General features: G+C 39.0%; 1 protein-coding gene across 2 annotated transcripts in view; it reads left to right on the forward strand.

Annotated features, from left to right (window-relative positions):
- Positions 1–349: 349 nt before the first annotated feature.
- st6gal2a (ST6 beta-galactosamide alpha-2,6-sialyltranferase 2a) overlaps positions 350–27,609 on the forward strand; it is a 33,154-nt gene continuing 5,894 nt past the window's right edge. Inside the window, exons 1-4 of one of the 2 annotated variants that reach the window (XM_027164598.2) lie at positions 350–543; positions 17,018–17,070; positions 18,490–19,359; positions 26,990–27,087. In XM_027164598.2, coding sequence (XP_027020399.1) covers positions 18,537–19,359; positions 26,990–27,087 — 921 coding nt within the window. In that variant the 5' untranslated portion in view covers positions 350–543; positions 17,018–17,070; positions 18,490–18,536. Of the gene's footprint in view, positions 544–580; positions 729–17,017; positions 17,071–18,489; positions 19,360–26,989; positions 27,088–27,609 lie in introns of those variants that run through there. The other variant, XM_027164599.2, reaches the window with a different exon arrangement.

The following is a 27,609-nucleotide window of genomic DNA, read 5'->3' on the forward strand; positions in this document are numbered from 1 at the left end:
ACTGAAGGTTGTTAGTTCGAATCCCAGGACCAATAAGCTTCCACCAATGGGCCCTTGAGCAAGGCCCAAGTGCTCTGTTGTATAAGTAAGATGAATGTAAGTCTCTCTGGATAAAGGCGTCTGCCAAATGCCAGAAATGAACCAAATGGTTTCCTTCCACTTCCCTAAATCGTGTCTCTACATCTGGTTCTCAGAGTACTCAATCCGAATCCACTATTGATCAAGACTGTTCATGAAGGAATGAGTGGATAAATGTGTCCTAGTGTGAATTATTTAAGTCTGGCAACCCTTCTTGTGCGGCGCAGGAGCGCGCACTCTGCCGGCGGAAAGAAGAAGGGCAGCTGCAGCGTCTCCTCCCCCACAGCTGGATAACAGCACGATAAAGGCTGGAAAACACACACACATACACACGCACACGTCTCCGGAGCATCTCAGCATGCTTCTCGCTCACTGTACCAGCACTAGCACGCAGTAACAGAGCGTGGACGTGGAGGAAAGCTGCACAAACCGTTAGAGAACAATGAATGCGGGCTGATTTCACAGGTAAGAGACGCGTCCATGGCGATGGTACTTTGTTCAAGGCCGACCGACCGACCGACCGACCACCGCTTTGTGCTCGCAAATTACAAAGGCATTGTGGAGAGGAAGAGGAGGATGAGGAGGAAGAATGGATCTGCAAGCTGTCGCTCGCGCGCGCACAGCAGCACAGCACCATGCTTCATGTCACAGTTAGTTATTAGGGAACCTGCATTACAACTAACTAACTAACTGTATTGCTTCTCTGTATTACGGTTATTGTCTGAAACAAGTAGAGCATCGTGGCTTTAATCCGGTGCCAAAACATACAAAGCAGCCTGTGCTTCTGTTATTCTCGGTGTTAGAGCTTGATCAGTAATGCTGCATGTTTTGGGGGTTGTTTTGTGATCAATGCAACTTTTATCATTCACGTTATTGCCTTCTTTTTCTTTACATATCAGTGGATTGTGGCTGATCCTAACATGAGCACACAGCGACTACAGTTACTCTGGAGACTCAAAGTGGGCGTTGTTGCACATAGAAATGTAGCCAGGATTTAACATTCTGTCCAAGATACACGACACACAGCTGTTTTGAAAGTCAATATGTCGATACACGTTATTCGTTTTTTTCTTTTCTTCTACAAACAGGAAGCCATGGATCCAAGCAGCTTGTGTTATTAACTAAATGTCATTACACATGAGGACATGAGCTTACATGCTGCTCCAGTCTCAGAGTTGAACCATAATAAACCTGCTGTGTAGCACATTGATTACTAGCTTTCTTAAGTACCTACTTATTCCCATGAACATTTCTTTCATGAATATAAACTTTAAGCCACACTGTGTTCTGACTGTAGGACAGTTAATGGCGCCTGTTTGGTCTGACTAAATTTAGCGTACTAAATACTTGTCATTAGTCATTTCCAGCATTAGACAGACGTTCTTATAGAGAGACTTACGTTATCTTATGTTTATATAACTGAGCAATTGAGGGTTAAGGGCCTTGTTCAGGGGCCCAACAGTGGCAGCTTGGTGGAACTGGGATTCGAACTCGCAACCTTCCGATTGATAGCCAACACCTTAACCACTAGGATGCCACACACCCCACTGGTCAGTCACAATTAACCTTGATGTGACCCCTGATTAAGTATTAATATTTTACTTTATTGTTTTGTCTGAAATGTAGATGTTTATTTAATGTCGATTCTTTTGTATTCATTACACTCGATTAAGTTCACTTGTTTACTCCAATGAAGCAAACGTTTGTAGATGTTGGGCAAATAAATTTTGTCTGAACAAAGTGATGTTTATTTTCTAAAACATATGGCTATACTATTGGGTTTCTGCACATGGTTTAAAGCAGACAGGAGCTTATAGCTTTTTATATATTGTAGACACGTCCAGACAAGTATACAAGATAAAGAATTTGTGGAAGTTTGAGGAGGAAAGAGCTTTTCACCATGTTTGCTTTTGATGTTTTGTTTTCTCCTGGGAGAATCTGCAGAATCACAAATGCCGGGTTATTTGTCCTGTTCTGCTGTTTACTCTGCTCTAATTATTGCCACAAGCATGATTGTGCTCGGAGCTGAGGAGAATTTTCATGGGGGCTCTCCCTGCCGATTCCTAGGTCATGGAAATCCAATAATGTTCCCTCATCATCTGGTCCATCTTTTATTATGGCCTTTTATTAGTTGTTATGGTCATTCTATAATCCTTTCTGTAAACCACAATGATTATATACACTGTGTATTTGTCATACCATATACTAGTGATTAGATATTGTTTTTTTTTTATGTATGGTTGTTTTTTTATTTATTTTGATGTCAATTTGGAATTCTTCACATCTTCTCTACTAGAAAATACAAATCAAGATATCACATGTCAAAATAAAATAAAAACAAGCCCCAAAGTTTTACTGCCATGGGAAACGGTTATATGGCAAGAAAGTTATTTGTGAGAAGATAATCAGTGATGATATCAGTCTTCCATTTCAGCTGACTCTCAGCTCAGATGCTGAGACTGGTCAGTAGAACAATACTACTTAACACATGTAAAAGAACTCAAATTAGAAGCTAGGACTCGCATTCATCAGGGCATTGTAGTAGAAAGATGATTATACAACAGAGCAAACCAAGTAGTATTTTAAATGCTGATTTGTTTCAGAGTACATGGGCTATGAATATGTCTGGTGTGTTGAAATCCATAAGCATGATCTCTCATGGTTCTTTAGAGATTAGAACATACAGATGCAGATACAATCTGGATTTAACGGTAGTGTAACTGTTACATTTTTTAAAGCCGAAGTCATCACTGTGCTGTTTGTGGCAACCCAAAATATGTGACACACAGATTTGTGGTTCAGAATGTTGATAGCACACAGTTGTCTAGAATGTCTTTGTATGTTGTAGTGTTTAGACTTTCCTTCACTGACATTTAAAGGGCTCAAACCCATTTTATTCTGGCGTTACTTCTGTGGGCAATGTGTAGTCTATGCAGACATTTTTTGCCAAGGTCGATGTGGAAGAACTTGAGTGGCCTGCATAGAGCCATGACCTCGACCCCACTGAACACCTTTGGGAGAGACTGCAGACTAGGCCTCTTCATCCGGCACCAGTCGCTGATCTCACTAATGCTCTTGTGACTGAATGTGCACAAATCCCTATGCTCCAAAACGTAGTAGAAAGCCTTCCTGTGCTTCTATAACAGTAGATAATGTCTATTGTTTTCATAGCTGTGAATGGGTCATTGGACATGCAGCGCTGACGAGTGCTATTGTACATGGTGTGAAAAACACACCATTCTTAGCTGTATGCTCTATTCAACAGAAAATCATTTGGTTAAAAGATGGTTGACTTAAGATTTTTTTGCTTATTTTCTTATTTGTACAAGTGAATAGTGTCTAAATTGTATACATATACTAAGCGGAAGTTTTGGACCTCGTCATTTGGTTTAAAGCTTCTAGCAAAAACACAAGCCTTTGTTAAAAAGATTTTGTGTGACTGACCGTTTCACCGACCATATGTACATGATAAATGTCTTCTGTCTGTAGCTTGTAGTAACATTTTTCTACCAGAGATGGCTGAAAGTTCTATTGTATTTAATGCCCTCTGTTGTGTAACCAATCTTGGTACCAAATAGCAGCCTATGAAACAGCGCCCTGCTACAGAGATCAGTAAAATGACGATGTCTGCTGAAGAGTTCCTGGCGTCCCTGTGTTTGTTGGATACGTGCAGATCTGCAGTCTGTTCTGTCATCAAACTCAAAGCTTGACACCTCACACAGTCTCTGTGTGATGCTGCTTTCTCTCTTTTTGTTCGATTTTTTCTCTGTCTAATGGGCTGTAAGGCATTAGGAGAGTGTCTGGCATGCAGCACAGGGCTCTCTGACTGAGACACACAGAAATTTGAGACGATGACTACAGAGCAGCCGCTATGAGCTGCGTACCACCGTGGTAAACTTAGCCGTGCCTGCTGAAAGCCACGGCTCTCTGACTTTACACAGACTGAAAGCACTTCAATTAGAGACACACAAAGAAAGGGTAATGGAGTCTTACTACAAACTTGTAAGCATTTGCCCTGGGTGTAATGCCAAGGCACACTACAGTTCAGATTTCTGAACAAAACGTCTACTCTAAATGTTGATTTCTTCGTGCATCTTCCAGCAGGAAGTCCGCTATAACTTTTCTGTTGCTAGTTTCCTGGTAACTGACTCTGATGTGGTGTATATACTGAATGGCAGCTCTGCTCTTTCTTTTTTAAGTTTATCAAGAATGTTATTTGTAGTTCATTCATCTATCAATTGATTTACTGCTACGAATCAGGCCATGGTATGTCTGAAACCTATTTCACAAAAACACAACAATGGTATTAAATAAAACTTGCGGACTGGACACTTTAAAAGGTTAATCACAGCCCGTCATGCAGGATTCGGTTTGGCAGTGAAGAACTTTATATAAAAAAGGTGAGCTAACTTTATTCTACAAATCTTCTGCTTTAGATATCTTTGATGGGGGGAAAAAAGAGTAAGTCTGGTGAAATCTGATAAGGAACCTTTATGTCATATGGTTAAAAAAAAAAATGAGGATGCGAAGGATGGATGACCTCTCACTCACTCATTTTCTACCGCTTATCCGAACTACCTCGGATGGGTGACCTGGAGGAAAAAATATTGTAATGTGTCTTTGTACAAGAATAGCATGCCTGTTGTCAGTAATATTCTGAAAACCTGATTATTATTAAGGCTCTATATTTAGCTTTGATAAGTCTAAGAAGCTCGGGTAACTCCGGTAAGAGGCAATATAGATGAGGCAGAATGCTGAACTCTGCAGTGAGTCTGACTACAGTCATGGGGGAAAAAGAGAGTACACCTCCCTTTCTTTCGAAAACCAAATGGAAACAATTATCACATGGTGTAATTCAGTAACATGTAGAGCCACTATCAGCAGCAATACGTTGAAGTAAATGTTTCCTGTAGGAGTTTATGAGTCTCTCATTGTTTTGGAGAAATGTTGACCTTCTTTTTATGGTTCAGTTCATTGTTGTGTGATGGCATTTCATCTCAGTGGGGTTGGAAGCTTGACTTGGACATTCCAACGCCTTGCTTTTTTCTTCTTTGGCCATTCAGGTGTTGATTTGCTGGTGTGTTTGGGATCCTTGTCCTGTTGCATGACCCAATTTCAGCTCAGCTTAAGCTGCTACTTATATGGTCTCACATTTGATCATTATCACATCTCAAGAATATTCTGGTATAAAGTGTTTATCGATGTTTCCGTGACTAGAAGTTACACTGGTCCTGTTGCTGAAAAAACTACTCCAAATCCTCACCCCACCACAACACATGACCTCTGAGGCATGAGATCTTTGGGCACCACCAAATGATAACAACTTCCATAATAGCCTAGTGTGCTTACTGTTATTATGGTAACTATAGTACCTAATATAATGCAAATCCAGTTTAACAGAATTTATTCCAGTCTTTTTAAATCAGAAGTATATTCCAGCAACTGCAAGATTTATATATATATATATATATTATTTTTTTTTAAAAATCTTTTTGTAAATCAAGGCTGCAGAATCTGGCAGTACTTTTTAGTTACCCATGACCAGTAAAACAGGAAAGAAACCGTCAAATCACATGAAATTTCAGGAACAATACTTTTTAAACAAAATGTTTGCTGTTAAAGTCTGTTAATTAGAGAATAATACTGTAGAACAATCATTTGTGTGAGTGATGTTTTTTATATGCTTTATATAGTTTTTTCCTTACCCTCTATTAGGTAGCTCTATTTTACACACACACACATTGTGGACTGGTTGACTAAGCACCCAAAGCACAGGGAACACATGCACAATAGACACCTTGAACCTCCAACCCTGGTGGTTTGAGCCACCATGATCTCCCACACCCATATGATGATATTAATAAATATGTAAATAAATTACGGATAATATAATAAAATCTATGCAATTAAAAATAAAAACCTGAAAGTACTGTCAATAAAACCTATTTTTATACCTCGCTTTCTCTATCAGCAGGAAGTGGTTGATACAGAGCTTTTCACCTGTACATGTGCAATCAGATTAAATTTGGTGTGTGTGCATGTGTGTGTGTGTGGCATACACTTGGCTCCTGGCTCCAGTGTGGGGGACTGAGTTAGGATTAGCGAGGTGAGATAGCTCACTCTGGGTTGGGACACAGTTCCCACTCTGGGATTGAAGGGATCTAAACGCAGCATGTCTGTGTGTAATTATAGGCCTGGCTCCCAACGCTGCAGTGCTGGGCAGTAGAGCTTACAGGCATCGCTCGACTGCGTGTGTTCCAGCCAGGAGGCTGCTATAATAAGCCCTCATTTTCACCTTGACACTGGAGTAGTTGGCGTATATAGTGTGCTTTGTTCAACAAAGGCTAATGTACATTGTTTAAGTGTGTGTTTAGCTTGGTGTGTAACACAGTGTGTGTGTGCAGTTAGTGCCTGTTCGTATGAGCATTCGGGACAAGATTTCACTCTGTTCTCGGGTACACAATGAAAACAGTCCAAATAAAAAGCGACGTGAGTGCAGAGGGTGTAGGTGTGTTATCGTGTAAGTGATAAGGGCCTAAGAATCATTCTTTGTCTAGCCATGATGACACATTAGAAAAGTAAATCCACTGTGTTTGCTAGTTCCTGGTTGTGTTTCTTTATTCCTTGGATGAGCTGTTAATATATATTTTCTTCCCAAAAATTCTAGGTGTGCTTACTAATCCAAAATGAGCTAAACCTGTAAACTGTTGGAAAAGTAAACAGACTGTAGTTATTGTCAAACATTAACTACCATTTAGAATGTAGCTGTCTTCAGATTGAACGTGATCAGATCTCGTACTTGACCCTGAACAGAACAGACGCAGGTGGTATAATTTCAGTTGGATCTGACTATCCATTTTCAGGCTAGATGATGAAAGCATGTATGATAATAACACCGAATCCTAATCCATGCCTAGACTTCTGTTGTGCTTATCCTACACAGGGTCATGAGGAACCTTTAGTCTATCCCATAAGACATGAAGCACAAGGTGGAGGACATCAGCCTACAACTCATATCTTTGATCCTCTAAGGCACAGGAAAACCATTCAAACTCCAGGCTTTCCGGGAGGTGGTGCATGACAGACTTGCTATCTACTAAGTCACCTTGGTATTTTCAGCTCATTCCACATGAGTCAGTGTTTCTGCTTGAGCAGGTACTCATGACACACACAATGAAGTATTGTGTGGAGGTTCTGATAATTATTTGGGAACTTCCAGAATGTTTGTTCCTGTTGTGCGAGGCTAGCCACAGATTCTGTGTATTTGACTTGTAAGCTAGACTGTTATCAAATAGGCATGACGTTTCTCTTGACGCATTTTATTTTATTACTTTTTAAGTGTAATTTTTGTTCTGACTACAAGCCATAATTTAATAGTTCATTAACTTTATGTTCAGTGACTAAAGACAGTTTAAAACAATGTGCAATGACATTGCTCTTAGTCAAGGTTATTTCTTGTCACACAGTATGAGTTGATCCAATTAAAATTTTGGCTGAAGTCCATAGCTGACTGTGATCACATAAACTCCATATATGGTCCGGTGGACAATGGAAGGTTTGACTGAAGGAAATGAAATGTTCTACCTAATTCAACAACTTGTGTGCTCATGCAGAGAGCAGAACCACATATCACAAGAAACAGGGAGCCTGTGCCTATCTCAGGCTTCATCAGGCATCAAGGCAGGATACACCCTGGACGGAGTGCCAACCCATCGCAGGTCACATACATACTCTCATTCACTCACACAATCACACACTACGGACAATTTTCCAGAGATGCTAATCAACCTACCATTCATGTCTTTGGACCAGGGGAGGAGAGGAAACCCCCGAGGCACGGGGAGAACATGCAAACTCCACACAAACAAGGCGGCGGCGGGAATCAAACCCCCATCCCTGGAGGTGTGAGGCAAACGTGCTAACCACTAAGCCACTGTGCTCCCACATTTTAATTTTATTTATTTATTTTTTTAGTTGAATTAGGACAGTGCACATTAATCAGCAATGAGCATCAGTGTAAATATGCCGGAATTAGCACAATAGCTACATTTCATCCTTTGTCCTAAGGCAGGTATCATAAAACACAAAATAGAAATTACAACAACATGCATGTAGACATATTACACAGAACAACAGAGACTAAGTACAGTAAACAGCCGTCACATAGAAGTTAAAAGGCCACTATGAACATACATCCAATGAGGAAATGATTTACATATGGGTACATCGCTGGTTTGATTTCAGCCATCGTTTAAGTTTTTTTTTTTTAAAGTTAAGTAATTGTCACAATTCTTAACTTGAGTTCTTAATGTATTCCATGACTGTGTGCCTCTGATAGACACCACCATTTGGTTAAATTTAGTTCAGCGCCATTGTACATTACAGTCTCCTCTGGTTAATGCTCTAGTGTTTACTTTAATGTTAGTTTTTTTTTGTATAAAATCTCTTAATGGTGACCGGGCAAGCCCATTCAAAACTCTAAAAATGAGACAGACATCCAAAAACGTCTGAAAACTGTCAAGATCTAGAATATTATATTTACCTAGAATATTACAGTGATGTAAATGTATAGGCTGCCTGTCTAGAATTTTCAATGTTTTCTTGAAGAGAGACTTAAGAGGTTTTAAGATGCTCTCGGTTGTATGAGATCAAGTTGTATAACAGTAAGTTATGTGAGTAAATATCATTGCATGCATATAAAGCCTTTGCTGATTCAACAGTAAGAAAAGGCCTTATACAGTATGTTGGAAATTTGGCAAGTTAAATTTTGTAATATTTGATGTAATTAAGATATTCTTCTTGTCAGTCAGCATGTTTATGTTTTTTTCATCGAGTCTACTGTATTTGGGTAAGTTTATGACGTCCTCCTTTGGGTTGCCTTTAAATGAGCATGTAAGTGTATTTACACATTCGCATGCTCATAAAAAAAGAAGAAAAGAAAAAAGACAAGAAAAATTTCAAAATGCTTCTATGTTTGTGTAGAGCTTTGTCTTAGCTGCCCTTGGGCATGTCATGTTGTGATCAGACTCAAGGGATTTTACTTGTGTTTTTTTTTTTTTTTTGTAACCAAAAACGCTTGATTTTGCAGCAGTTAGTTTCAAAATTTGTGATGCAACCTGTTTTCATTTTTTTGTTATTTTGTTGTTTTTTTTTTTTACTGGTGAAGACAGCTGAATGTGTGTTGTAATGATGTTACATGATGCTTCTTGGCTCAAATCTGATATTTCTGCAAAAAGGCTTGATTTTGTGTTTATTTGGAGAGACTGAATGATGTGCGATATTTGTTTACAACTATAAAGTCTATGCTGTAACACCAGCTTGAGTATAGTATTAGTTTGAAATAAGGTGAATTAGAGTAACAAAAAACGGTTATATAAGTGATTAGCGTAGATAAGATAGAAATGAGGTCTAATGTAAGAAACTGCTGCTCTTGAAATTATTACTACTCTAAGCTTGCTGAGGGTGTAAAGCGCACTAGCAGTTTATTAAACCCAAAGCATGGTTTTGAGAGAAACTGCAAGCATGCAAGGCACATTTCAGATCCTGAGTCTTTATTTGCGACAGTACACCAAAACCTCAGGCCTTTCATTTTATTCTTCTAAATGAAGCCTGGGGGCACGGTGGCTTAGTGGGTAGCACGTTCGCCTCACGCCTCCAGGGCCGGGGTTCGATTCCTGCCTCCGCCTTGTGTGTGCGGAGTTTGCGTGTTCTCCCCGTGCCTCGGGGGTTTCCTCCGGGTACTCCGGTTTCCTCCCCCGATCCAAAGACATGCATGGTAGGTTGATTGGCATCTCTGGAAAATTGTCTGTAGTGTGTGATTGCATGAGTGAATGAGAGTGTGTGTGTGCCCTGCGATGGGTTGGCACTCCGTCCAGGGTGTATTCTGTCTGAGACGCCGGAGATAGGCACAGGCTCCCCGTGACCCGAGAAGTTCTTCTAAGCGGTAGAAAATGAGTGTGTGAGTAAATGAAGCCTCAATATGACCCACTTTCCATTTGACTCAGTTTAAATGACACTTTCTGTAATTAAGTGGGCTTTCATTTCATGTTCTGCTGTTTATGAAGAGGGCAATATGGCAGGGATTTAAATGCGAGTGTCGTTGTCTCTATGACGCATTTCTCCCATATCCCTGATCTGCGTTATTCCTTTTGTGTAGTGTCATTTACTTGAATGAGCATTCATACGAAGGGAAGTATTTAGCTCTGAACATTTTGCTTCATTTTTCTCAACCCTTTTATTATTTGTCTTGCCTGTGTATCATCATCATCATCATCATCTTCTTCCATCTATTCAGCAGGTGTACTACATGCACTGTCGCAAAATTGTTGAACTTCGTTGAAAGCGGATCGGAAAGCTTGATGAATTGCCACATGTTAATTACAGTTGTGCACATTACAGCTCAGACAATCAAAACGATTAACGCTTCTGCAGAAGAGACAAACGTTGGAGGGGAAAAGCACTGACCACAGCTTCATGAGACATTTGTTACTGAGTTTCAGGTTATCTTTGGATGTGTGTTTTATATTTATTCGATGCATGTGTGTGCTTTTCTCTGGCGTTAAGATGTAAGCTGAACAGAGCAAGGCAAATGCTGCAACGTATTCAATAATTGCAACCACATGATTAGGCACAGGTTTGGCTGGTTGTTATGAGAGAATATTTTATAGAATGTAACTACGATTTCTATCAAGTCTACACAAGACTAGTCTGTTCCATTAGCCCATTAGGCTTCCTCTTATTGAACACAGTCATTTAGTTTCCTTCCAGCGTTCACTGGAATGCTATCTTTGCTTCCTTTTCTTTCTCTTGTGAGCTTTTCTGCTTATTTCTATGCCTTCCACATAAAGCTGCTTCACTAACCGTCTGAGACGTCTCACAGCATCAAAATGTAGCTTGTCATTAAACCTCATTTACGAAGGCTTGCTGCAGAGTTTCATGTATATTTCATACTCCGGATAGAAGATAACATCAGTTTAGCTGTCTTGCTTTTATTTGTAATGCCGCACTTCAATTGGAGGAAAGAACAGACAGATAAACGCATGCACCTTATTTCACTGTTTGAATATGACTATAATTTTAATATACAACAAAATATTTATGTTTAGTATTTTACATTCTGCTTTACCTGAATAAAAAATAGTCGCACTCGCCAGATCTTTTGGATAAGTGACCAAACTCGCCTTAAAAGATAATTTCTATTACCCTAAATCAATATACAGATAGAATTCCATTCATGGCTTATTAACATTTTAGGGCATATTTTTATGCCTTTGCATTTGCAAGTGTGTATAAATGTATTCAAAAATAAAAGGAAACTTCATGGGAAGACTGTGGGCAATTATGAAATTGAAACCAAACCAAAGCCTTCTACATAACCACTAAAAAGTCTACTTTTAGCCTGTAGTGTTGCGTTAAGTATTCTGAAATGGATCTGGATCATTTTCTTGGGATCTATTATATTTTGCCTGGGGCTTATTTTAAGAGGCAAACCCAGGTGTAATAATCATATAATGATATCGTCTAGCTCACGCTACCTTTGGAGAGTTTTGTCTAATTGCCTCATAAAAGCTCACAGGATGTTTACGGCCATTGTTTTCGATCCCGGCAGACTGGTAGGACTGATATGATGCGCGCATCATATATAAGCTTCACCACCTTTTATTCCGCATCAAAACGAAAAACCGATACGTGCTTATGTCCTCATAAGCCAATCCCTATCTTGTCAAATTATTCAGCCTCTTAAACATTTGTTATGGCTTAAACCGAGGCCGTCTGATGCGTGCGTAAGCATGAGAAATTGATCTGTTTTTTTGGGCTGAAGTTTTCACATTCTGCCAGTGTTTACCTCCATAAATTATTCCATTTACTGTTGGAGAGAAATCAGACCAAAAGGGATGAATAATGGATGTGCTGAAATGGGCTCGTTGCTAATGGAGGTGTGAATTCAGCCTTGGAGCTGATAACTTTCACAAGCTCCTGCTCTCCCACCCTCCAAAACAGTCACCGCCACTTCATCCCACTAGTTTTATTTTCACATCCTCTTTTCTTCCCCCTCTCTCTAACACACTGGGAAGTTCCTCAGAGACACCTTTTTCACCGGGCTACTTAAAACGGCTCCGCTGAAGCTTTACGTTCCCTCCGGCCTGATCGTAGTCTCTTCTGCTTACTATCTCTGACTCTGACATACATTCTATGAAGCGGTTTGTTTCATTTAACATTATGTTCGAGTGGATTAAGAGGTTTGGTTTGTTAAATGGGTTTGTTGTGTGTTGACGTGTTTGGGGAAATCCCTCTCTGCTCTCAACAGACTGCATGGCCTCATTACTTACAGAAGGGTGGCTCTCTGGTAGAAATAACACAAACTAAGAAGAGAGTAAATTCCTCAGAGGAAATGGCCAGGAAATCATTTTAAAGAGGAAGAATAATGCAGGGCTGTGATGTTGTTCAGGGGGTTACTAAATGTACTGTAAGTTATTAAAGCAGAGTAATGGAGAAGCTAGGGGTCTTTGTGACCCTCTACAACCTCTGTTCGTGTACCATTTATGAGAATATGCCCCTATTTCCCAGTCTGGTCATGAAATAGAGAGCACCATCTGTGGTCGTTTTCAAGGTTGCCCAAAAGGACACCTTTTATCTCTTTGGTTTTTTTCTCTTGATGCTATATCGGCTGCCAGCTGAAGGAATGACTTTGAATACAGCAAAAGCATTTTTATTTAAAAATAAATATGGAAAATGTAAGAACAAATATACATTTATGATGTGAAGATATACATGATATGAAGATAAGTCTAGAGTACAGACCTTATTTTCACTTAGCAATCCTGTCCTAACACTAAAAATAAAGCTGTACATTAGTATGGATGATCGTGTAATGTAATGTATGCATGTTGTAGTGTGAGGGTTGTGTTCTTTGTGTGAATGACTTGCATAACGATCAGAACAGCCTCGTTGAATGAAGTGTGGAGCCTTCTTCCTCTTTCTTCTTCTTCTAGTTACATAAATAATGGAGTAGTAGCCTCTCACAGTCTCTTTTCTCTTCTGTTCTTGCAGCACTCCTGCTGCTTGTCGCATCTTTTTCACACGTGTGTGTGCCTGTGTGTGCGTGTGTGCGTGTGTGTGTGTGTGTGTGTGTGTGTTGCGTGCATGTGTGTGCTTGTGTTTGTGCGTGTGTGCTTGTGTGTGTGTGTGTGTGTGTGTTGCGTGCATGTGTGTGCTTGTGTGTGTGCTTGTGCGAGAACCTACACCTTCGTAATGAAATGTGTAAACCAGGAAATCCGTCAGATCACTGGAGAGTGTGTATTTGTAAAAAAAGAAAAGAAAAAGGGAAAGAAAGAATGATATTTATATTTCACAGTTCTATTGGAAGAAGGCTAATTTTTTTTTTTAAATCTCCGTCCAGAAACAGGGATGATTTTTTTTCTCACTTCCTTTCTGGACATGTTGTTGCTACAGGAAAAGTAAAAGACCATATAGTAATCAGAAAGTTAATTTAATTTAAACGAGAGCACTTTTGTATTGCTTGGGATTGATATGTTCATGTATTCTAGTTGACTACTTGAACCTGGGCAAAGAAAATAAAATCACAGGTTGAGGGGGAAAATGCTAGAATTGATTTGTGAATTGAATGAGAGTGTGTGTGTGCCCTGCGATGGGTTGGCACTCCGTCCAGGGTGTATCCTGCCTTGATGCCTGATGATGCCTGAGATAGGCACAGGCTCCCCATGACCCGAGGTAGTTTGGATAAGCGGTAGAAAATGAGTGAGTGAGATGAGAGTGATTTGTGTTATTTTTATTTATGTTTTATAACTGAATGATCTGGAAAAAAAATCAATCTAGACCTTGTGTGGTTATTAATGTGATTTAAATAGAATTGAATTACTGAGATTATTTACAGGTTTTTGGATCTTTATAGTGACCTTTCAGCACGGTTTATTGCTAAGCTGAACCTCCAACATTCTAATTATGTTTATCCTCGCTTTCAGAAAATAGCTGTAATTTTTGTAATAGATTTGTTTGCTTTACAAGAAGCAGATCCATTGTTTTTGTCTTCCTTTTTTGTCATGAAGCTTACCTTTTGAACTACCTACACCTTTTCCCTAAGGGAATTTTCTCTCTCTCTCTTTCTCTCTGCCCACCTTGCCATCTGTGGCTTTCATTTTATTAGTCACTGAAATGGAAAATCCTTCACCACCTGTGCATAGCCACTCGCTCCCACCAACGGCACACATGCTGCAAGAAAGACGCTTAATGTTCAGGTTTCTTTGTTTAATCCTTCCCGATTACAATTTGGATAAAGCTCCGAAGAACTAGTTACAGCTTGTAGAGCACACACTGCTCTGCTGGTACAAAGGTCCCAACATCTACACATTCTGTGTAAAAGACACTAGCCATGCCTGAAGTTGTTCATGTTTAATAGAAATTTCATGGAGTATTCTTGTTACCTGGGCAATATTAATAAATGATTAATTCTGTGTCTTCATTTATTTATTCTTCACATTGCGACTGTCACGTTTATCTATCGAGGTTTTGACTGGTGCATTGAACTGCTGACTTTGTTTATCCTTATATATTTGAGGTAATTGTTTTCAATATTTAAGAGATTTGCTTGAATATATATATATATATCTCTCGACGTATCTGATATTTAGTTAAAAGTTCAGCTGTGGTTTTAAGAAGAATTGTTTATTCCAGCTCGTGCGGTGTACAAGTGAGAGACTGTTGGTTTTCACACTGGGCACATTTGCTGTGGTCCAACTCCGAGTGTGATTCTATCGCATGCTGGTTCATATGCATTCAATTTAAATTTGCATGGAGAACACAACATAACACCTTGTTTGTTTGTTTGTTTATTTATTTATTTACTTACTTATTTACTTACTTATTGAATCGTTCTAGTGTTATTATAATGCTTTAAGGCATCTTATCTCTTCTGTCATGCAACATTCCGCTGTTCCTTTTCTATTATGGGAACCAATGATGTCATCATCAGATTAAACGCACACGCAGGTCTCTGTACTTCATGAACAAGTGTGGACTGGAGCACAAGTTGCATTCACATTCCCTCACACCACCTCTTTCAGGTAAAGCCTTGGGTTGAGTACCACGGTACTCATTCACATGACAGCTTTATCTGTGTGAAATACTGTCTGCAGCCCTGTGTAGATAATGCTACACATCTAAAAGCAAATACAAAGAAAAGGCTTTGTTAAGCAAATACGAGTAAAAGCAAATACAAAGCTATTGTGTCAACTTTAATTATTTATAGTTTAAAACCTAACTGGTCCAAATGTGAAAAAAAATATGTATTAGTTTATTAAATATGCATGCAAGGCTTATTAAATATTCACTAATGTGCATAATGCAAAAGGCTTTTTTTTAACAAATGGCTTTAATCAGGATGATTTATCATTTTTTGGCAACAGTTTCACAAATCAGTTTATCAAATATTGTACATGTTTACTAACATTTATGCCGTGTGTGTGTGTGTGTGTGTGTGTGTGTGTGTGTGTGTGTGTGTGTGTGTGTGTGTGTGTGTGTGTGTGTGTGTAGTTTTAGGGATTACGTTTTGCCTAACGTCTGATGACACAATCATCTACGGCTAGGAATTAAAATCGTTAAGTGGAATGAAAAAAACAAAATATAAAATAAAAAAACAAAAATTAGGACATTGGACTTAAGTAATTACTTACCCGGCATTAAACTATTAAAAATACACCTTTTGTGTCACACGTTATTTTAAATAGCGTTATGATAGAGACAGATAAGTATAGGTATGGATACTGAATATTATAGATTCCTACACCAATAATAGGAGCATGGAAGAAAATCTGGATTAAAAATAAAAAAATGTGGGAATCCTCTCCAGTATTATTGTGGGTAGTTGGGCAAAATTATTTTTTAGGAAATTGAGTGTGTGTGTATGTGTGTGCGTGTGTGTGCTCGTGTTTGATTAAATTCTCTGTGCAGGTCTATAGATGAAATCATTAATTAAAGTTTTCATTTTAATAATTGGGTGGCTTAGTGGTTAGCACGTTCGCCTCACACCTCCAGGGTTGGGGGTTCGATTCTCGCCTCTGCCTTGTGTGTGGAGTTTGCATATTCTCCCTGTGCCTCAGGGGTTTCCTCCAGTTACTCTGGCTTCCTCCCCCAGTCCAAAGACATGCATGGTAGGTTGATTGGCATCTCTGGAAAATTGTCCGTAGTGTGTAAGTGAATGAGTGTGTGTGCCCTGCGATGGTTTGGCACTCCGTCCAGGGTGTATCCTGCCTTGATGCCCGATGAGGCCTGAGATAGGCACAGGCTCCCCGTGACCCGAGGTAGTACAGATAAGCGGTAGAAAATGAATGAATGAATTTTAATAATGATTTCATTACAATATTAGTGGTTTATCGTGTGTCTCAGCCAATCGTGCGTCACCAATTCCCACACTGGTTCAAATGGGGTAAAAATTAAATGACAGTCATTCTAAATGAATTAGTGTCTCATAATTCTTGTAATATTAACACTAAACTTAAAATATACTTAGGTAATGTTAATACAATTTATGTTGTACTGGTAGCTATAGCAGTACTGCAGTACATCTCACCTGAACATTTACATTACATTTACATCTTAAGTGTAACTATTAGCACCCACCTGCCATCCATGACCACAACAACCCCTTACCCCTAACCCCCTAACATTCAGGATGGCTCACTCAGCGTATCATGAGCAAGCAACAAAGACGTTGAAATAGTTCTGTGAATTGTTTTTGTGTGTTGTACCGTTTGTTTTTTCTTTTCTTCATTTCTTCTTCTGTGGTTCTGTCTATCATTCGACACCCAGAACAGATGTTGATGACTGAAAGCCTTTGTATAGACATTAATATTAACTGAAAGTTTTTTTTTAATGGGGTCAATATGTTTCCACACTTCCTGACTGGATCCGTTTTGTTTTTCAGAGCCTGGCTGGATTACAAAGGAATGGCATCAAGCCAATAGGAAATCAGCTGAGGTGAGAATTGTGCCCCACTGTCCTGTTCTTCATTCCTTCCTCTTCTTGTCACCTCTGTTTCCTGGCTCTATTTTGATATTTGTGCACGTGGCATGCTCATGCAAGCCAGGAAATGGCTTTCTCAGCATATTCTGAAATAGAGAAAGAATTTGAGAGTGACAGTGCACACTGACAGAAAGAACAGAGATCAAGGCTAAGTAAGCACTGATCAGTAATGGCTTGTTTTTGTATAGAGATGTTCCTGTTTTGAATAAAACTGTCGGTTATAATCCAGAATAAATCTACATGTGTGAACCCATCACATTATAAGAAAGTCAATGATGTTTTAACAAAAAGACACAATGACTCCTCCATGACCTTCATTCAGTTCTCATTCAAGTCTTTATTCAAGTGACGTGACATACGGCTAAGTATGGTGACCCATACTCAGAATTCGTTCTCTGCATTTGACCCATCCAAAGTGCACACACACAGCAGTGAACACACACACACACACACACACACACACCGTGAACATTCACCCGGAGCAGTGGGCAGCCATTTATGCTGCGGCGCCCGGGGAGCAGTTGGGGGGTTCGGTGCCTTGCTCAAGGGCACCTCAGTCGTGGCCGGCTGAGACTCGAACCCACAACCTTAGGATTACGAGTCAGGCTCTCTAACCATTAGGCCACGACTTGCCCAAGGTATATACAGTCTCCGCCGGAAGTATTGGAACAACCAGACTAGTTCTCTGGTTTGTGCTATAGACTGAGTGCATCTGAGTTTGTGATCAAAAGATGAATTTAAGACCATAGATCTAAATTTCAGCTTTCAGTTTGTGATCTTCACATCTATATAAATTAAATGGCTTCCAGCATGGCACCTTCGCCTCGAACACATCCATTTTTCAAGTGATTAGAAATATTGGAACATGAGATTGACAGGTGTATCGTGTTGCCCAGGTGTGCTCTGTTAGACCGATCTAGACACGGACTCATTTAAAGGTGGCATTACAGTTTGTCCTGTTAAAAAAGGAATCACATGTAAGATTAATGTTAGTCATTATTAAATTATGGAATCTGTCATTGTCTCCGATGAGAAAACAGATTATGTCAGGGGTGTCCAATCTTATCCGCAAAGGGCCGGTGCGGGTGCAGGTTTTCATTCCAACCAAACAGAACCCACACCCTATTCCACCTGTTTAATCGGTTGTTCTTGGCCTTTAGTAGACTCTGGTGTGGCTTCTGCTTGGTTGGTTGGTTTCTTTTTCTGAGATTGGACACCGCTGGATTATGCATTGCTATTCTTGTTACTTGGGAATATCTGTATCACCCGAACGAATGCACAAAAAGCCATTCTCAGTGTTTTAATGTGATTGAAAGCACTTGATTCTGTCAATCACTTAAACAAATCCAAAACAAAATCTTTTTTTTTCCTCAGGCCTTCTTCTGAGCTCTCTCCTGTGAAGAACAGAGGGCTGCTGAGAAATGAAGGCCAGCATGAAGCAGTGGCGGTTGGCGCTTGGGCTCATGCTCACCTGGGCACTGCTCTTCCTTGCCCTTTTCTCGTACTTCATGGAGTCACGTGTGGATGAAGCCATGGCGCTCTCACATGCCGATACACGCCGCCTCACCTCTGTGCAGGGCAACACTCGCAGCGTGGTGATGATCTCTCGCCAGGTTTTGCCTGTCACTTCAGCATCCACAACATCCAGAGCGCAAAAAGAGCAGATACCCGACAGCGAGCAGGACACCTACGTTTACCCAGATGCCCATAATATAGCAACGTGGAGCTCACGGTCAGGCACTGCAACCCATATTCAGGGAAAACAGGAAAGCAATCAAACCAACGAACTGCTGGAAGAGGAGGATGAGGAAGAGGGAATGATTGATGAGGAGGCCAGGAGCAGAACAGAAACTAACAGCTGGTTTGACTCCAATCCAGAGGAGTTCTACCCCTCCAAGTCAAAGTCAGTGGTGCAGCGTCTATGGCAGGGCAGTGCCTCCGTGGACATGCTCAGTCCGCGCTTACAGAAGGCAGTAAAAGACTACATGAGCACTAATAAACACGGGGTGTCCTACAGGGGGCGGCGAAGTGCTCGGGTAAGTAAGAAACGCCTTCTGTGTGAGATGAAGAGGAAGGTCAAAGTGATGACACTGGATGGAGAAGAGCTACCATTCTCTTCACTGGGCTGGAAGAAGATTGTACCTCCTTTGCCTCTTGAGCGCCTCTATGGCAAAGGGTTCCGCTCCTGTGCCGTCGTCACTTCAGCTGGTGCCATCCTCCACTCCGGCCTGGGAAAGGAGATTGGTGAGTAGACAGATGTCTTAGAATTATTGTCATAACCCTACTGCTATCTAAGATTTGGTAACATTTGGTTTGTTTGTGTTACTTACTGACTTTGGCCCTTTCCACATTTACAGATATTTCTGAGAACATGTTTTCATCTTTAGTGCACATGACAACACAGAGATTTAGAGATATTAATAGCTGCGTAATGATTGATAGAAAATGTTGAAAATCTTCACTAACTGTCAGTGTCATGGTTGGACAAACACAGGGTTTATATCTGTGACCTGTGATGAAATATTCACTCATAGAATGGTTTGTAGTGCCAGAGTTCAGGAGCAGCACAGCATGTATCCTATTCAGGTATTTTAGCACAAGGGTGTGATACTAAAACAAAGTAAAATTACATTACAAAATTAACAACCTCATCATCAAGCATGATTAAAAAGAAGAATTCATCAAGAATGCTTTCGTGATATTCGCAAAATCGCAGTGGGCACGTGCAGGTTTACATTGTAACCTCCGCAGCTTTTAATCATGCATTTTCCCCATTTACATGGGTGGCCAAAATGGATAAAAAAAACTGGAGAAATGGAGAAATTTGCATGTATGTGTGGTCTTACTGACTGACTGTCAGTACTAATTGACCCACATAAGTACCGAATTTGATTACTGAATTGCTTACATGCTAACTTATTGATTGTAGGTCTATACCTTATATATTGAATTCTGTACATATGTTTACATTCTTGTAAATATCTCTACATGTTGAATGTCTGACCTTCTGAATCCTGACTGAATCACTGGAGTTCTGACTTAAAGATCGACTGATTTATTGACTTTTTGAACGTTTGACGCTTTCTGTATTACTGAATTAAATACTATGTACTAGCATGCTTATTACTTATTTACTTAGGGAAGTACAAAGTTACTCCTTTACATGCACACTGACTTTCTGAGAAACTCCTTATAGAAGTCAACATTCTGGTCTCATGACAGCCTGAGAGAAACAGAGGAAATGGTGCATATCCTTGCTTGTTAGTTCTGCTGCCATTATATAAACACTGGTGTGTCTGAGGAGTCTTGTGAAGGGGATGTGTGGTGTGTCTGTTTATTAAGAAGTCTTGTGAAGAGGATGATGCAATAAGGACTTTTTTCCAGGTCAGGTAGCAAACTGTGTTGATGTACATAAATGGTACAAACTAGCATGCAGGCTTTGGGTATTCAGAAGAGTTTCAGTAAAAAAAACAAAAAAAAAACATTGTGAGCAACTGTTTTCTGGTATGTATACATTTTAAAATTGCGAAGGTATACAGTGATTTTTTTAAGGCCCTTGACACTAAAGTGGCATCGAATCATAGCTGCCCCTGTGTTGTTCTTCCTAACAACTGATAATAAACTAATTAGAATGTATAATTTATAAAATGTAAAAAAAAGAAAAAGAAAAGAATATTACATATATTAGAAACACTGTACTAGGTAGAGCCTCCTATTTCTCTAAAAACAGCCTTAGTTGTTTATGGCACTGATCCTACAAGAGATATTGCTCCATGTTGACACGATCGCATCACACAATTCCTGCAGATTTTTTTTTCTCCCCCATTTTACCACATCTCAAAGGAGTCCTACTGGATTTAGATCAGAGATGTCAAACTCAGGCCTGTGGGCCAAATTTGGGCCCGCGAGATCATATCAAATGTGCATTACAGCTGGCTAGCCGCATGCTCCGCTAATACTACAAATCCCAGAATGCCTTGCCACTGTATTGTGCGTAGTCACGAACAGCAAGCGCCCCTCATTCTCTGTTGACAGTCGTTAACAACCATGCTATAGTCGCATAGGGCAAGTTAATTCCACCCTCCACAAAATGCCAAACGAAAGATGTACAATAGGAGCTTTCAAGACAGGACGGAGGCAGATTATCTGTTCACGAATATAAAGGACAGACCTGTTTGTCTTGTGTGCTAACGGAGCTAACGTGTCTTTAATGAAAGAATATAACACAAGAAGACACTATGAAAAGAAACATTATGAAACGAAACAGAGTGTAGCAAACTGGGTTTGAATACATGTTTTCTTTATGTACTTTTTCTACTCCAAGGCATGAACTATTAATAGTCGAAAAGTTGGATTTTCATTGAATGAAATGATTATTTTTGGTTGTTTTGTTGTTGGTTTTGGAACTTAAAATGATACAGTGAGAGACATAATTTATTTTATTTATTTAAATATGAAATGAACACCACTGATGTGTCTTTTATTTCAAATTTAATTTCTTATGTGTTTGTAATATCAAGCTCTGGTTGTTCCAAATCCTGTGTTCAAGCGAAACTAAAGTTTGCTTCCATATGAAAAAGGTTGAACATTACATATCAGTTGCAGTTAATTTTTCAATAAATATTCAGTTTGGCCCGTGACTTTATCTCAGTTTTATGAGAAACTGACACCCCTGATTTAGATCCAGTGAAAGGGAAGGTCACTGAACTCACTGCCATGTTCATGAAACCAGACTGAGAAGTGGAAGTAGCCATTAGAAAATGGCAAACTGTGGTCATGAAGGGATGCACACAGACAGCAACAGTACTCAGTTACACTGTATAATTCTAGTTTGGTGTTTGAGGAACAAAATACTGATACTACTAAAAATACTTATTAAACTGCTAATTTATAGCAAAATAGAAACAATAGGCATCAATTTTCCCACTTTGTGGTCAAACGTGTTGAGGGTTGACAATTCAGACTAAAGGCTCTCGACAGGCTTTCAATGGAGATTCAGTTCAAATGGCTGACGTGTCCATTGTCAAAGCTTTGTCTAGATGGATGTGCCAATATTGTCACAGATACCTGTGAAACACGTTGTAAGTCAGTCCAATAGCCCAACCCTGCTAAGAGTGGCGATTACGGTTGAATTCTTTTTGTCCATATTTCTTTTCACTGTTTCACTCTCGGCATGAGTCTAAGGAAATGTTTCAGAAGCATTTGATAAACTAGTGACCACAAGGATTTTGTTGCCTACATCAGCGTCATCTCTGTAATCTGAAGATGTAAACATCATCATGTACGAAACCTGCTGAGGCTGAACTAATAATGTGCGGCTAAGAGAAAGTCCTGCAAGTTTCTATCAGACGTTTTTAGTTATCTTTCTGTAAAAGCAAGTAGGGAGAGAAACTGTAGTTCTGTCTTACTGACCTGTTTTCTGCTCTGAATTTGGCTTTGCTCTTGTTCACCCCCTTAGTTTAGCGTTTCAGATTGTGGGATCCTCGTGCCCTTTGCTATTATCCCGGGGCCTTTGGGTGCATGGTGCCAGCTTTGGCACCCACCGTTGCAGAGTAAAATTTCAATGGGCAGTGGAAGTGAAATTGTTTCCATGACGACGGCCCGACTCTCTTTGTTCCTGTCTTAGATGGGTAGTGTGCAGTTTCAGGAGTCTCTCTATGTTGATAATTGAACTTCATCTCAACCCTTTACATAAAGAGATGAAGGTAAATGTCAGTCATGAAGTCACAACATGTAGTTTGTGTGGCAAGTTTGTTTAAGGTGTGCATTGTGTCTTTCTATGAGTAACTGCAACATTTGTACACCATTTTCTGTACGCTAATCAAGTCTATTTTAAATAGTCCTGAATATATTCATGAAGAACTGATAGGCCTGCAGTTCTCTTAAGCCTATTAGACCTGCTCACGTCTTAAAATAATTCCCTTGCTATGCTTAGCCTTCCCTCCTCCTTTCTGCTTAAAGCACTTAAGAACAATCAGGAAAGCCAAAGCCAGCCAAAGCTCAGCCAGGAGAAGACATGAGGGCTTCCAATGAGGACACAGTTACATAGCAGGAGAAACACTGAATCTAATACATTTCTGTGTAGACTGATAAACTGTACAACAGTCTAGTTCAGTAATGTGTTATTGGCAGTGATTGTAATCAGTATTAGCCCTGGTGTCCACAAGCATTAGCGCTTAGCATCATATCCTCAGGAAAAAAAGGTCTTCTTCTGCCACCTAGTGGTCATCAATCTGTGTTGGGACCAATTTAACAGCATTGCCAGTATATATGAACTCAGCAATATTAACTTTTTTTTTTTTTTTGCTTTTTTCAGAGAAAAAGCAGTCAATATGTCCACCTCTGAGAAGAGAAGCCTTGTTTGTAATGAACTTCTTAAATCTCTCACACAACACCAGTACATCTGCAAGTTACACAACACTCCTGTACTCCTGCTGTCAAATAAAAACAAAAAACAAAATACATAATAGCCCAGTCATTCTCTGTTCACAGTGAAAAAAATATACAATTTTCAGCCAGTGTGCAGCTGTTGGTCTGCATATACAGTCGAGGTCAGCGAGTCTTTTGACAGTGGCCAAACTTTTGTAATCTTGACACACAATGGATTTAAAAAATGAAGCAATTGAGATGTGATTGAAGTGAAGACTTTCAGCTTTAATTCAATGGATTTACAAACATATCGCATTAACTGTTTAGGAATTGCAGCTATTTTTACATAATCCCACAATGACGTGGTCTTTTCCCTCATGATTTTGTGACTAATAAACATATAAATGGTCTGGAGTTGATTTCATTGTTAAATTTGAATTTGGACCTACTAGCGAGAGAGCAGAAACCATAGCAGAGGCCAAATCAGCAGTTTTATACATTTTAATACGTACAATTTGGGCAAGCTCAGTCCTGCAAAACTACAAAAGACAAAATGGATCATCTCAGAATTCTTTCCTTATTAAAGAAAAACTCCTCCCTAACAAGTAGCCGTGTGAAGAGACGCCTTAATGACTGTAAATACAAAGGGTTTAACTCATGATGCAAATCACGGGTAAGACTCGAGTGCGGAAAAGGCAGTTGATCTGAATCTTGATTGCTTCATTTCTAATTCTTTATGTTGTCATAATGAATTAGGAAAGCCGTGTCCTTATCCATATATATGGACCCAGCTGTATTTGCACAATTCTTTCATTTCACTGTTTGATCACTAGAGGGAAGTGTACACTACAAAACCCCTATGCCCTATACATGTCATTAACATGTATGTCAGATTTAAAGTATGGTTTAACAAACCCAGAATTTCTTTCTTTCTTTCTTTCTTTCTTTAATTTTGAAAACGTAGTTGTGTGGAATGCCAGCTTTTCATTGTGTGTGTGTGTGTGTGTGTGTGTGTGTGTGTGTGTGTGTGTGTGTGTGTGTGTGTGTGTGTGAGAGAGAGAGAGAGAGAGAGAGAGAGAGAGAGAGAGAGAGAGAGAGAGAGCACCTCTAATTTCATCCTTTTACCTACATCATGGCTTGCCTCACTGCACTGCTATTCATTGGTCAAGGTGCTGCATTCATCATGTTTGAGTGACCCTGAAGCTCATCTTTCTTGTCTTTCAATACCTTGTCTATCTGTCACTCATCCTTCCATTGCTTTTTCCTGCCTCTTTGTTTTTTCATTTTTGTTCAGAATTAAAAACAGTAAAAGCCTGGCCCAAATTCCAGCTTGAAGTTGAATGAGGTGAGCTTGCTGCTTTAGAGAAAGATGAATGAAGTTAACGAATCTGAATGTGTGTGTGTGTAGTTTGTGGTTACGTATTCATCAGGTTTGAAGGAGACTAAGAAACGGAATAAGCTGTTTACATAAATCTGCCTGCAGGTGATGATGGTGCTACATGTATTACGTATTTCCCAGCTGTATGTTGTGCATATTATTATATCTACATGGTTCCATTCATATATAGAATTACAATTTAGCAAGAAATGATGTAGCAGTAGAAAAGACACCTATATTTTATATATAAATTCTGTTTTGAGGACAGCAGTGAGTCATAATGATTAGAATTAAATGAATAATTATAATAATCTAAGGTTGGAGAGACGTGAACTAAGACTTGTGACTTGTGATCTTGGTAAACTCCTCTTTCAGATACTCATTTTTGATTGAAACGAACCAGACAGAGAACCAAGTAATAAGTTCTTTTGGTGTTCACAAAGTGGCCTTTAAAAGGGAGCAATTTTTTTGGTCATCTTTAGCATCGATGTGGCCTTAGACCCCTTGTTGTTCACAGCACATCTCCTGTAAAGCTCAGACCTCAGCTATGTGCTGATGTTTGCTACATAGGGGGTACTACTTTACTTTAACACGTCACAGTGCTGATCTATATGTGTTGAATATAGTGAGCAGTGATCTCCTCATGATCTCCTCACACATTGTAAAAAGTTTGGTTTTTTAACATTGAGGAAAATAATAGCTATGTACACTATGGCATGGCAAATTATTTGAACCACAAAAGAACCCAATCTCATCTTTTTACCTTTGTGTATTTGGGCTTTGATTTTCATTTTAAATGAGGCTTCATTGAAAGAGCTGGTCATTGAAAAATGTGTTCCTTTAATCATGTCTGTGTTGAAATGGAAGTAAGTTTGGCTTATCATCTTGTTAAACGCTTTACTATGGTCTGACGCTTCTGGCCGAGGCAGCCAGGTTATTGAAGAACAATCCTCACAAAATCCCCGAACCACCAGCAAGGTATTTGATGGCACAGGGATCTCTTCTTTCACTTCCTACAGTTCTGTTTGTATCACTGTGCATTTCGGTTGGGGTTTGAATTTTTAACAATTCCTCATAGCACTTCCTTAGCAAGTCTCCGATGCTGATGACACATCATGCTTGGCAGCTTCTTTGATCTTTCCTGTCAAGATTAAATCCAAAAATTAAAAAAAAATTTTTTATTTATTAGTAAAAACTAGTTCAGGAATGTGAGCCTTTGTATAAAGAAGGACATTTTCCTTAACCTTTATACCCATCTGAAAAGAAACTAGATGGCAATTATCAACAAGAAAAACTAAGTTTTAGCACTTTTAAATATATCCAAGTCTCGTTTTTGTTTGGCCTGTTAAATCTGAAAATACATTTTGAATACCAAATAACAACACATCATAAATTAAAACATGAATTGTATAAAAGAGAATAGATTAGCATTCAGATTACTGAGTGCTGAGAAGTGTTTAGTTTTTTATACGTTTGATGCGTTTCTTTATAATGAATTTAATTTAATTTATTATTATGTTGTTATTTTTAATTAAGCTTAATGAGTCCGAATTACATAACGCTACTTACGTTTTTCCTAATTTATATTTTTTGATCGATCCTGTGCTCTATGTATCTTAAAAAGTGCTCTGTTCATAAAAAAATTATTAGTATCTATACATGGCTGTTATCTTTTAGAGATTATTTTATAATTAAGATGTTGCTTTTATTGTCATTTCTAACCTTGTCCTGTTTTGCCGTGTTTAGAGAAGTGTGACGAGAATGTTATTGTTATTATTTTTAGGGCAGGGTTACATACAGGATGTACTGGTGGCATATTGGCATTTGTGTCTTAATGTGATAAGAAACCGAAATAAGAAACCAACATCTGCGTCGTTGTTCTCACTGCTGTGCATGTTGGAGTAATACTCAACAGTCATTCTGACTTTTTAAGACATACTTTTGTCACAAAGCTTCCACTTCTACAATTTCTCTTAAAAACCAGTCCACAATTAATATGCATACTGTATGTATATATGCTTGATGAGCGAGATCAAAATACAACACATGCTCAAAAGTATATGAAAAACTACTTGTTTACTTAAAGGTGAAGTAACAGATTACTCTATTAATAATTTTCTCTTCTAGATTCCCATGATGCTGTTCTGAGGTTTAATTCAGCCCCTACCAAAGGTTATGAAAGAGACGTCGGGAATAAGACTACAATTCGCATCATCAACTCCCAGGTAAGATCTTCTTCACAAATATCTCTTATGAACGTGTGCGACAGGCATTTGTGGTTGATGTCGTTATTAGAATATAATAATAATGATAGAATTATAATAATAGAATAATAATAATAGAATAATGTGGTATTATACACTAGAATAATATTTGTAACTAAAAGAATTATGTTTCCATGATAAAAACGTTCTAGTCTTTAGTACGTAAGAAATAAAACAGTGGTGTTTTGTGATGATCATTTTCACAGCACGGAGAAAGAAAACAGGAGTTTTTTGTTTGTTTTTCTCATACTGCAACAATGATCATTTTTGTTTTATTCATCAACAACACACCGACTTTTAAGCCAATGATGTAATGAAACGCAAGTATTTCCTGTTATCACTCACCTTGGAGTATATGCATTTCTCTTTACTAAATTACAGATGTTTTAAATATATTAAAATGAGCACATTACTTGAATCCAGCCAGCAATACTGTTAGAGCTGTACTCTAATAGAAAAATAACCAGCACCTTCTGACTAATC

Source organism: Tachysurus fulvidraco, chromosome 6 (genome assembly GCF_022655615.1).
Source record: "Tachysurus fulvidraco isolate hzauxx_2018 chromosome 6, HZAU_PFXX_2.0, whole genome shotgun sequence".
In the NCBI taxonomy this organism is placed as follows: Eukaryota; Metazoa; Chordata; class Actinopteri; order Siluriformes; family Bagridae; genus Tachysurus; species Tachysurus fulvidraco.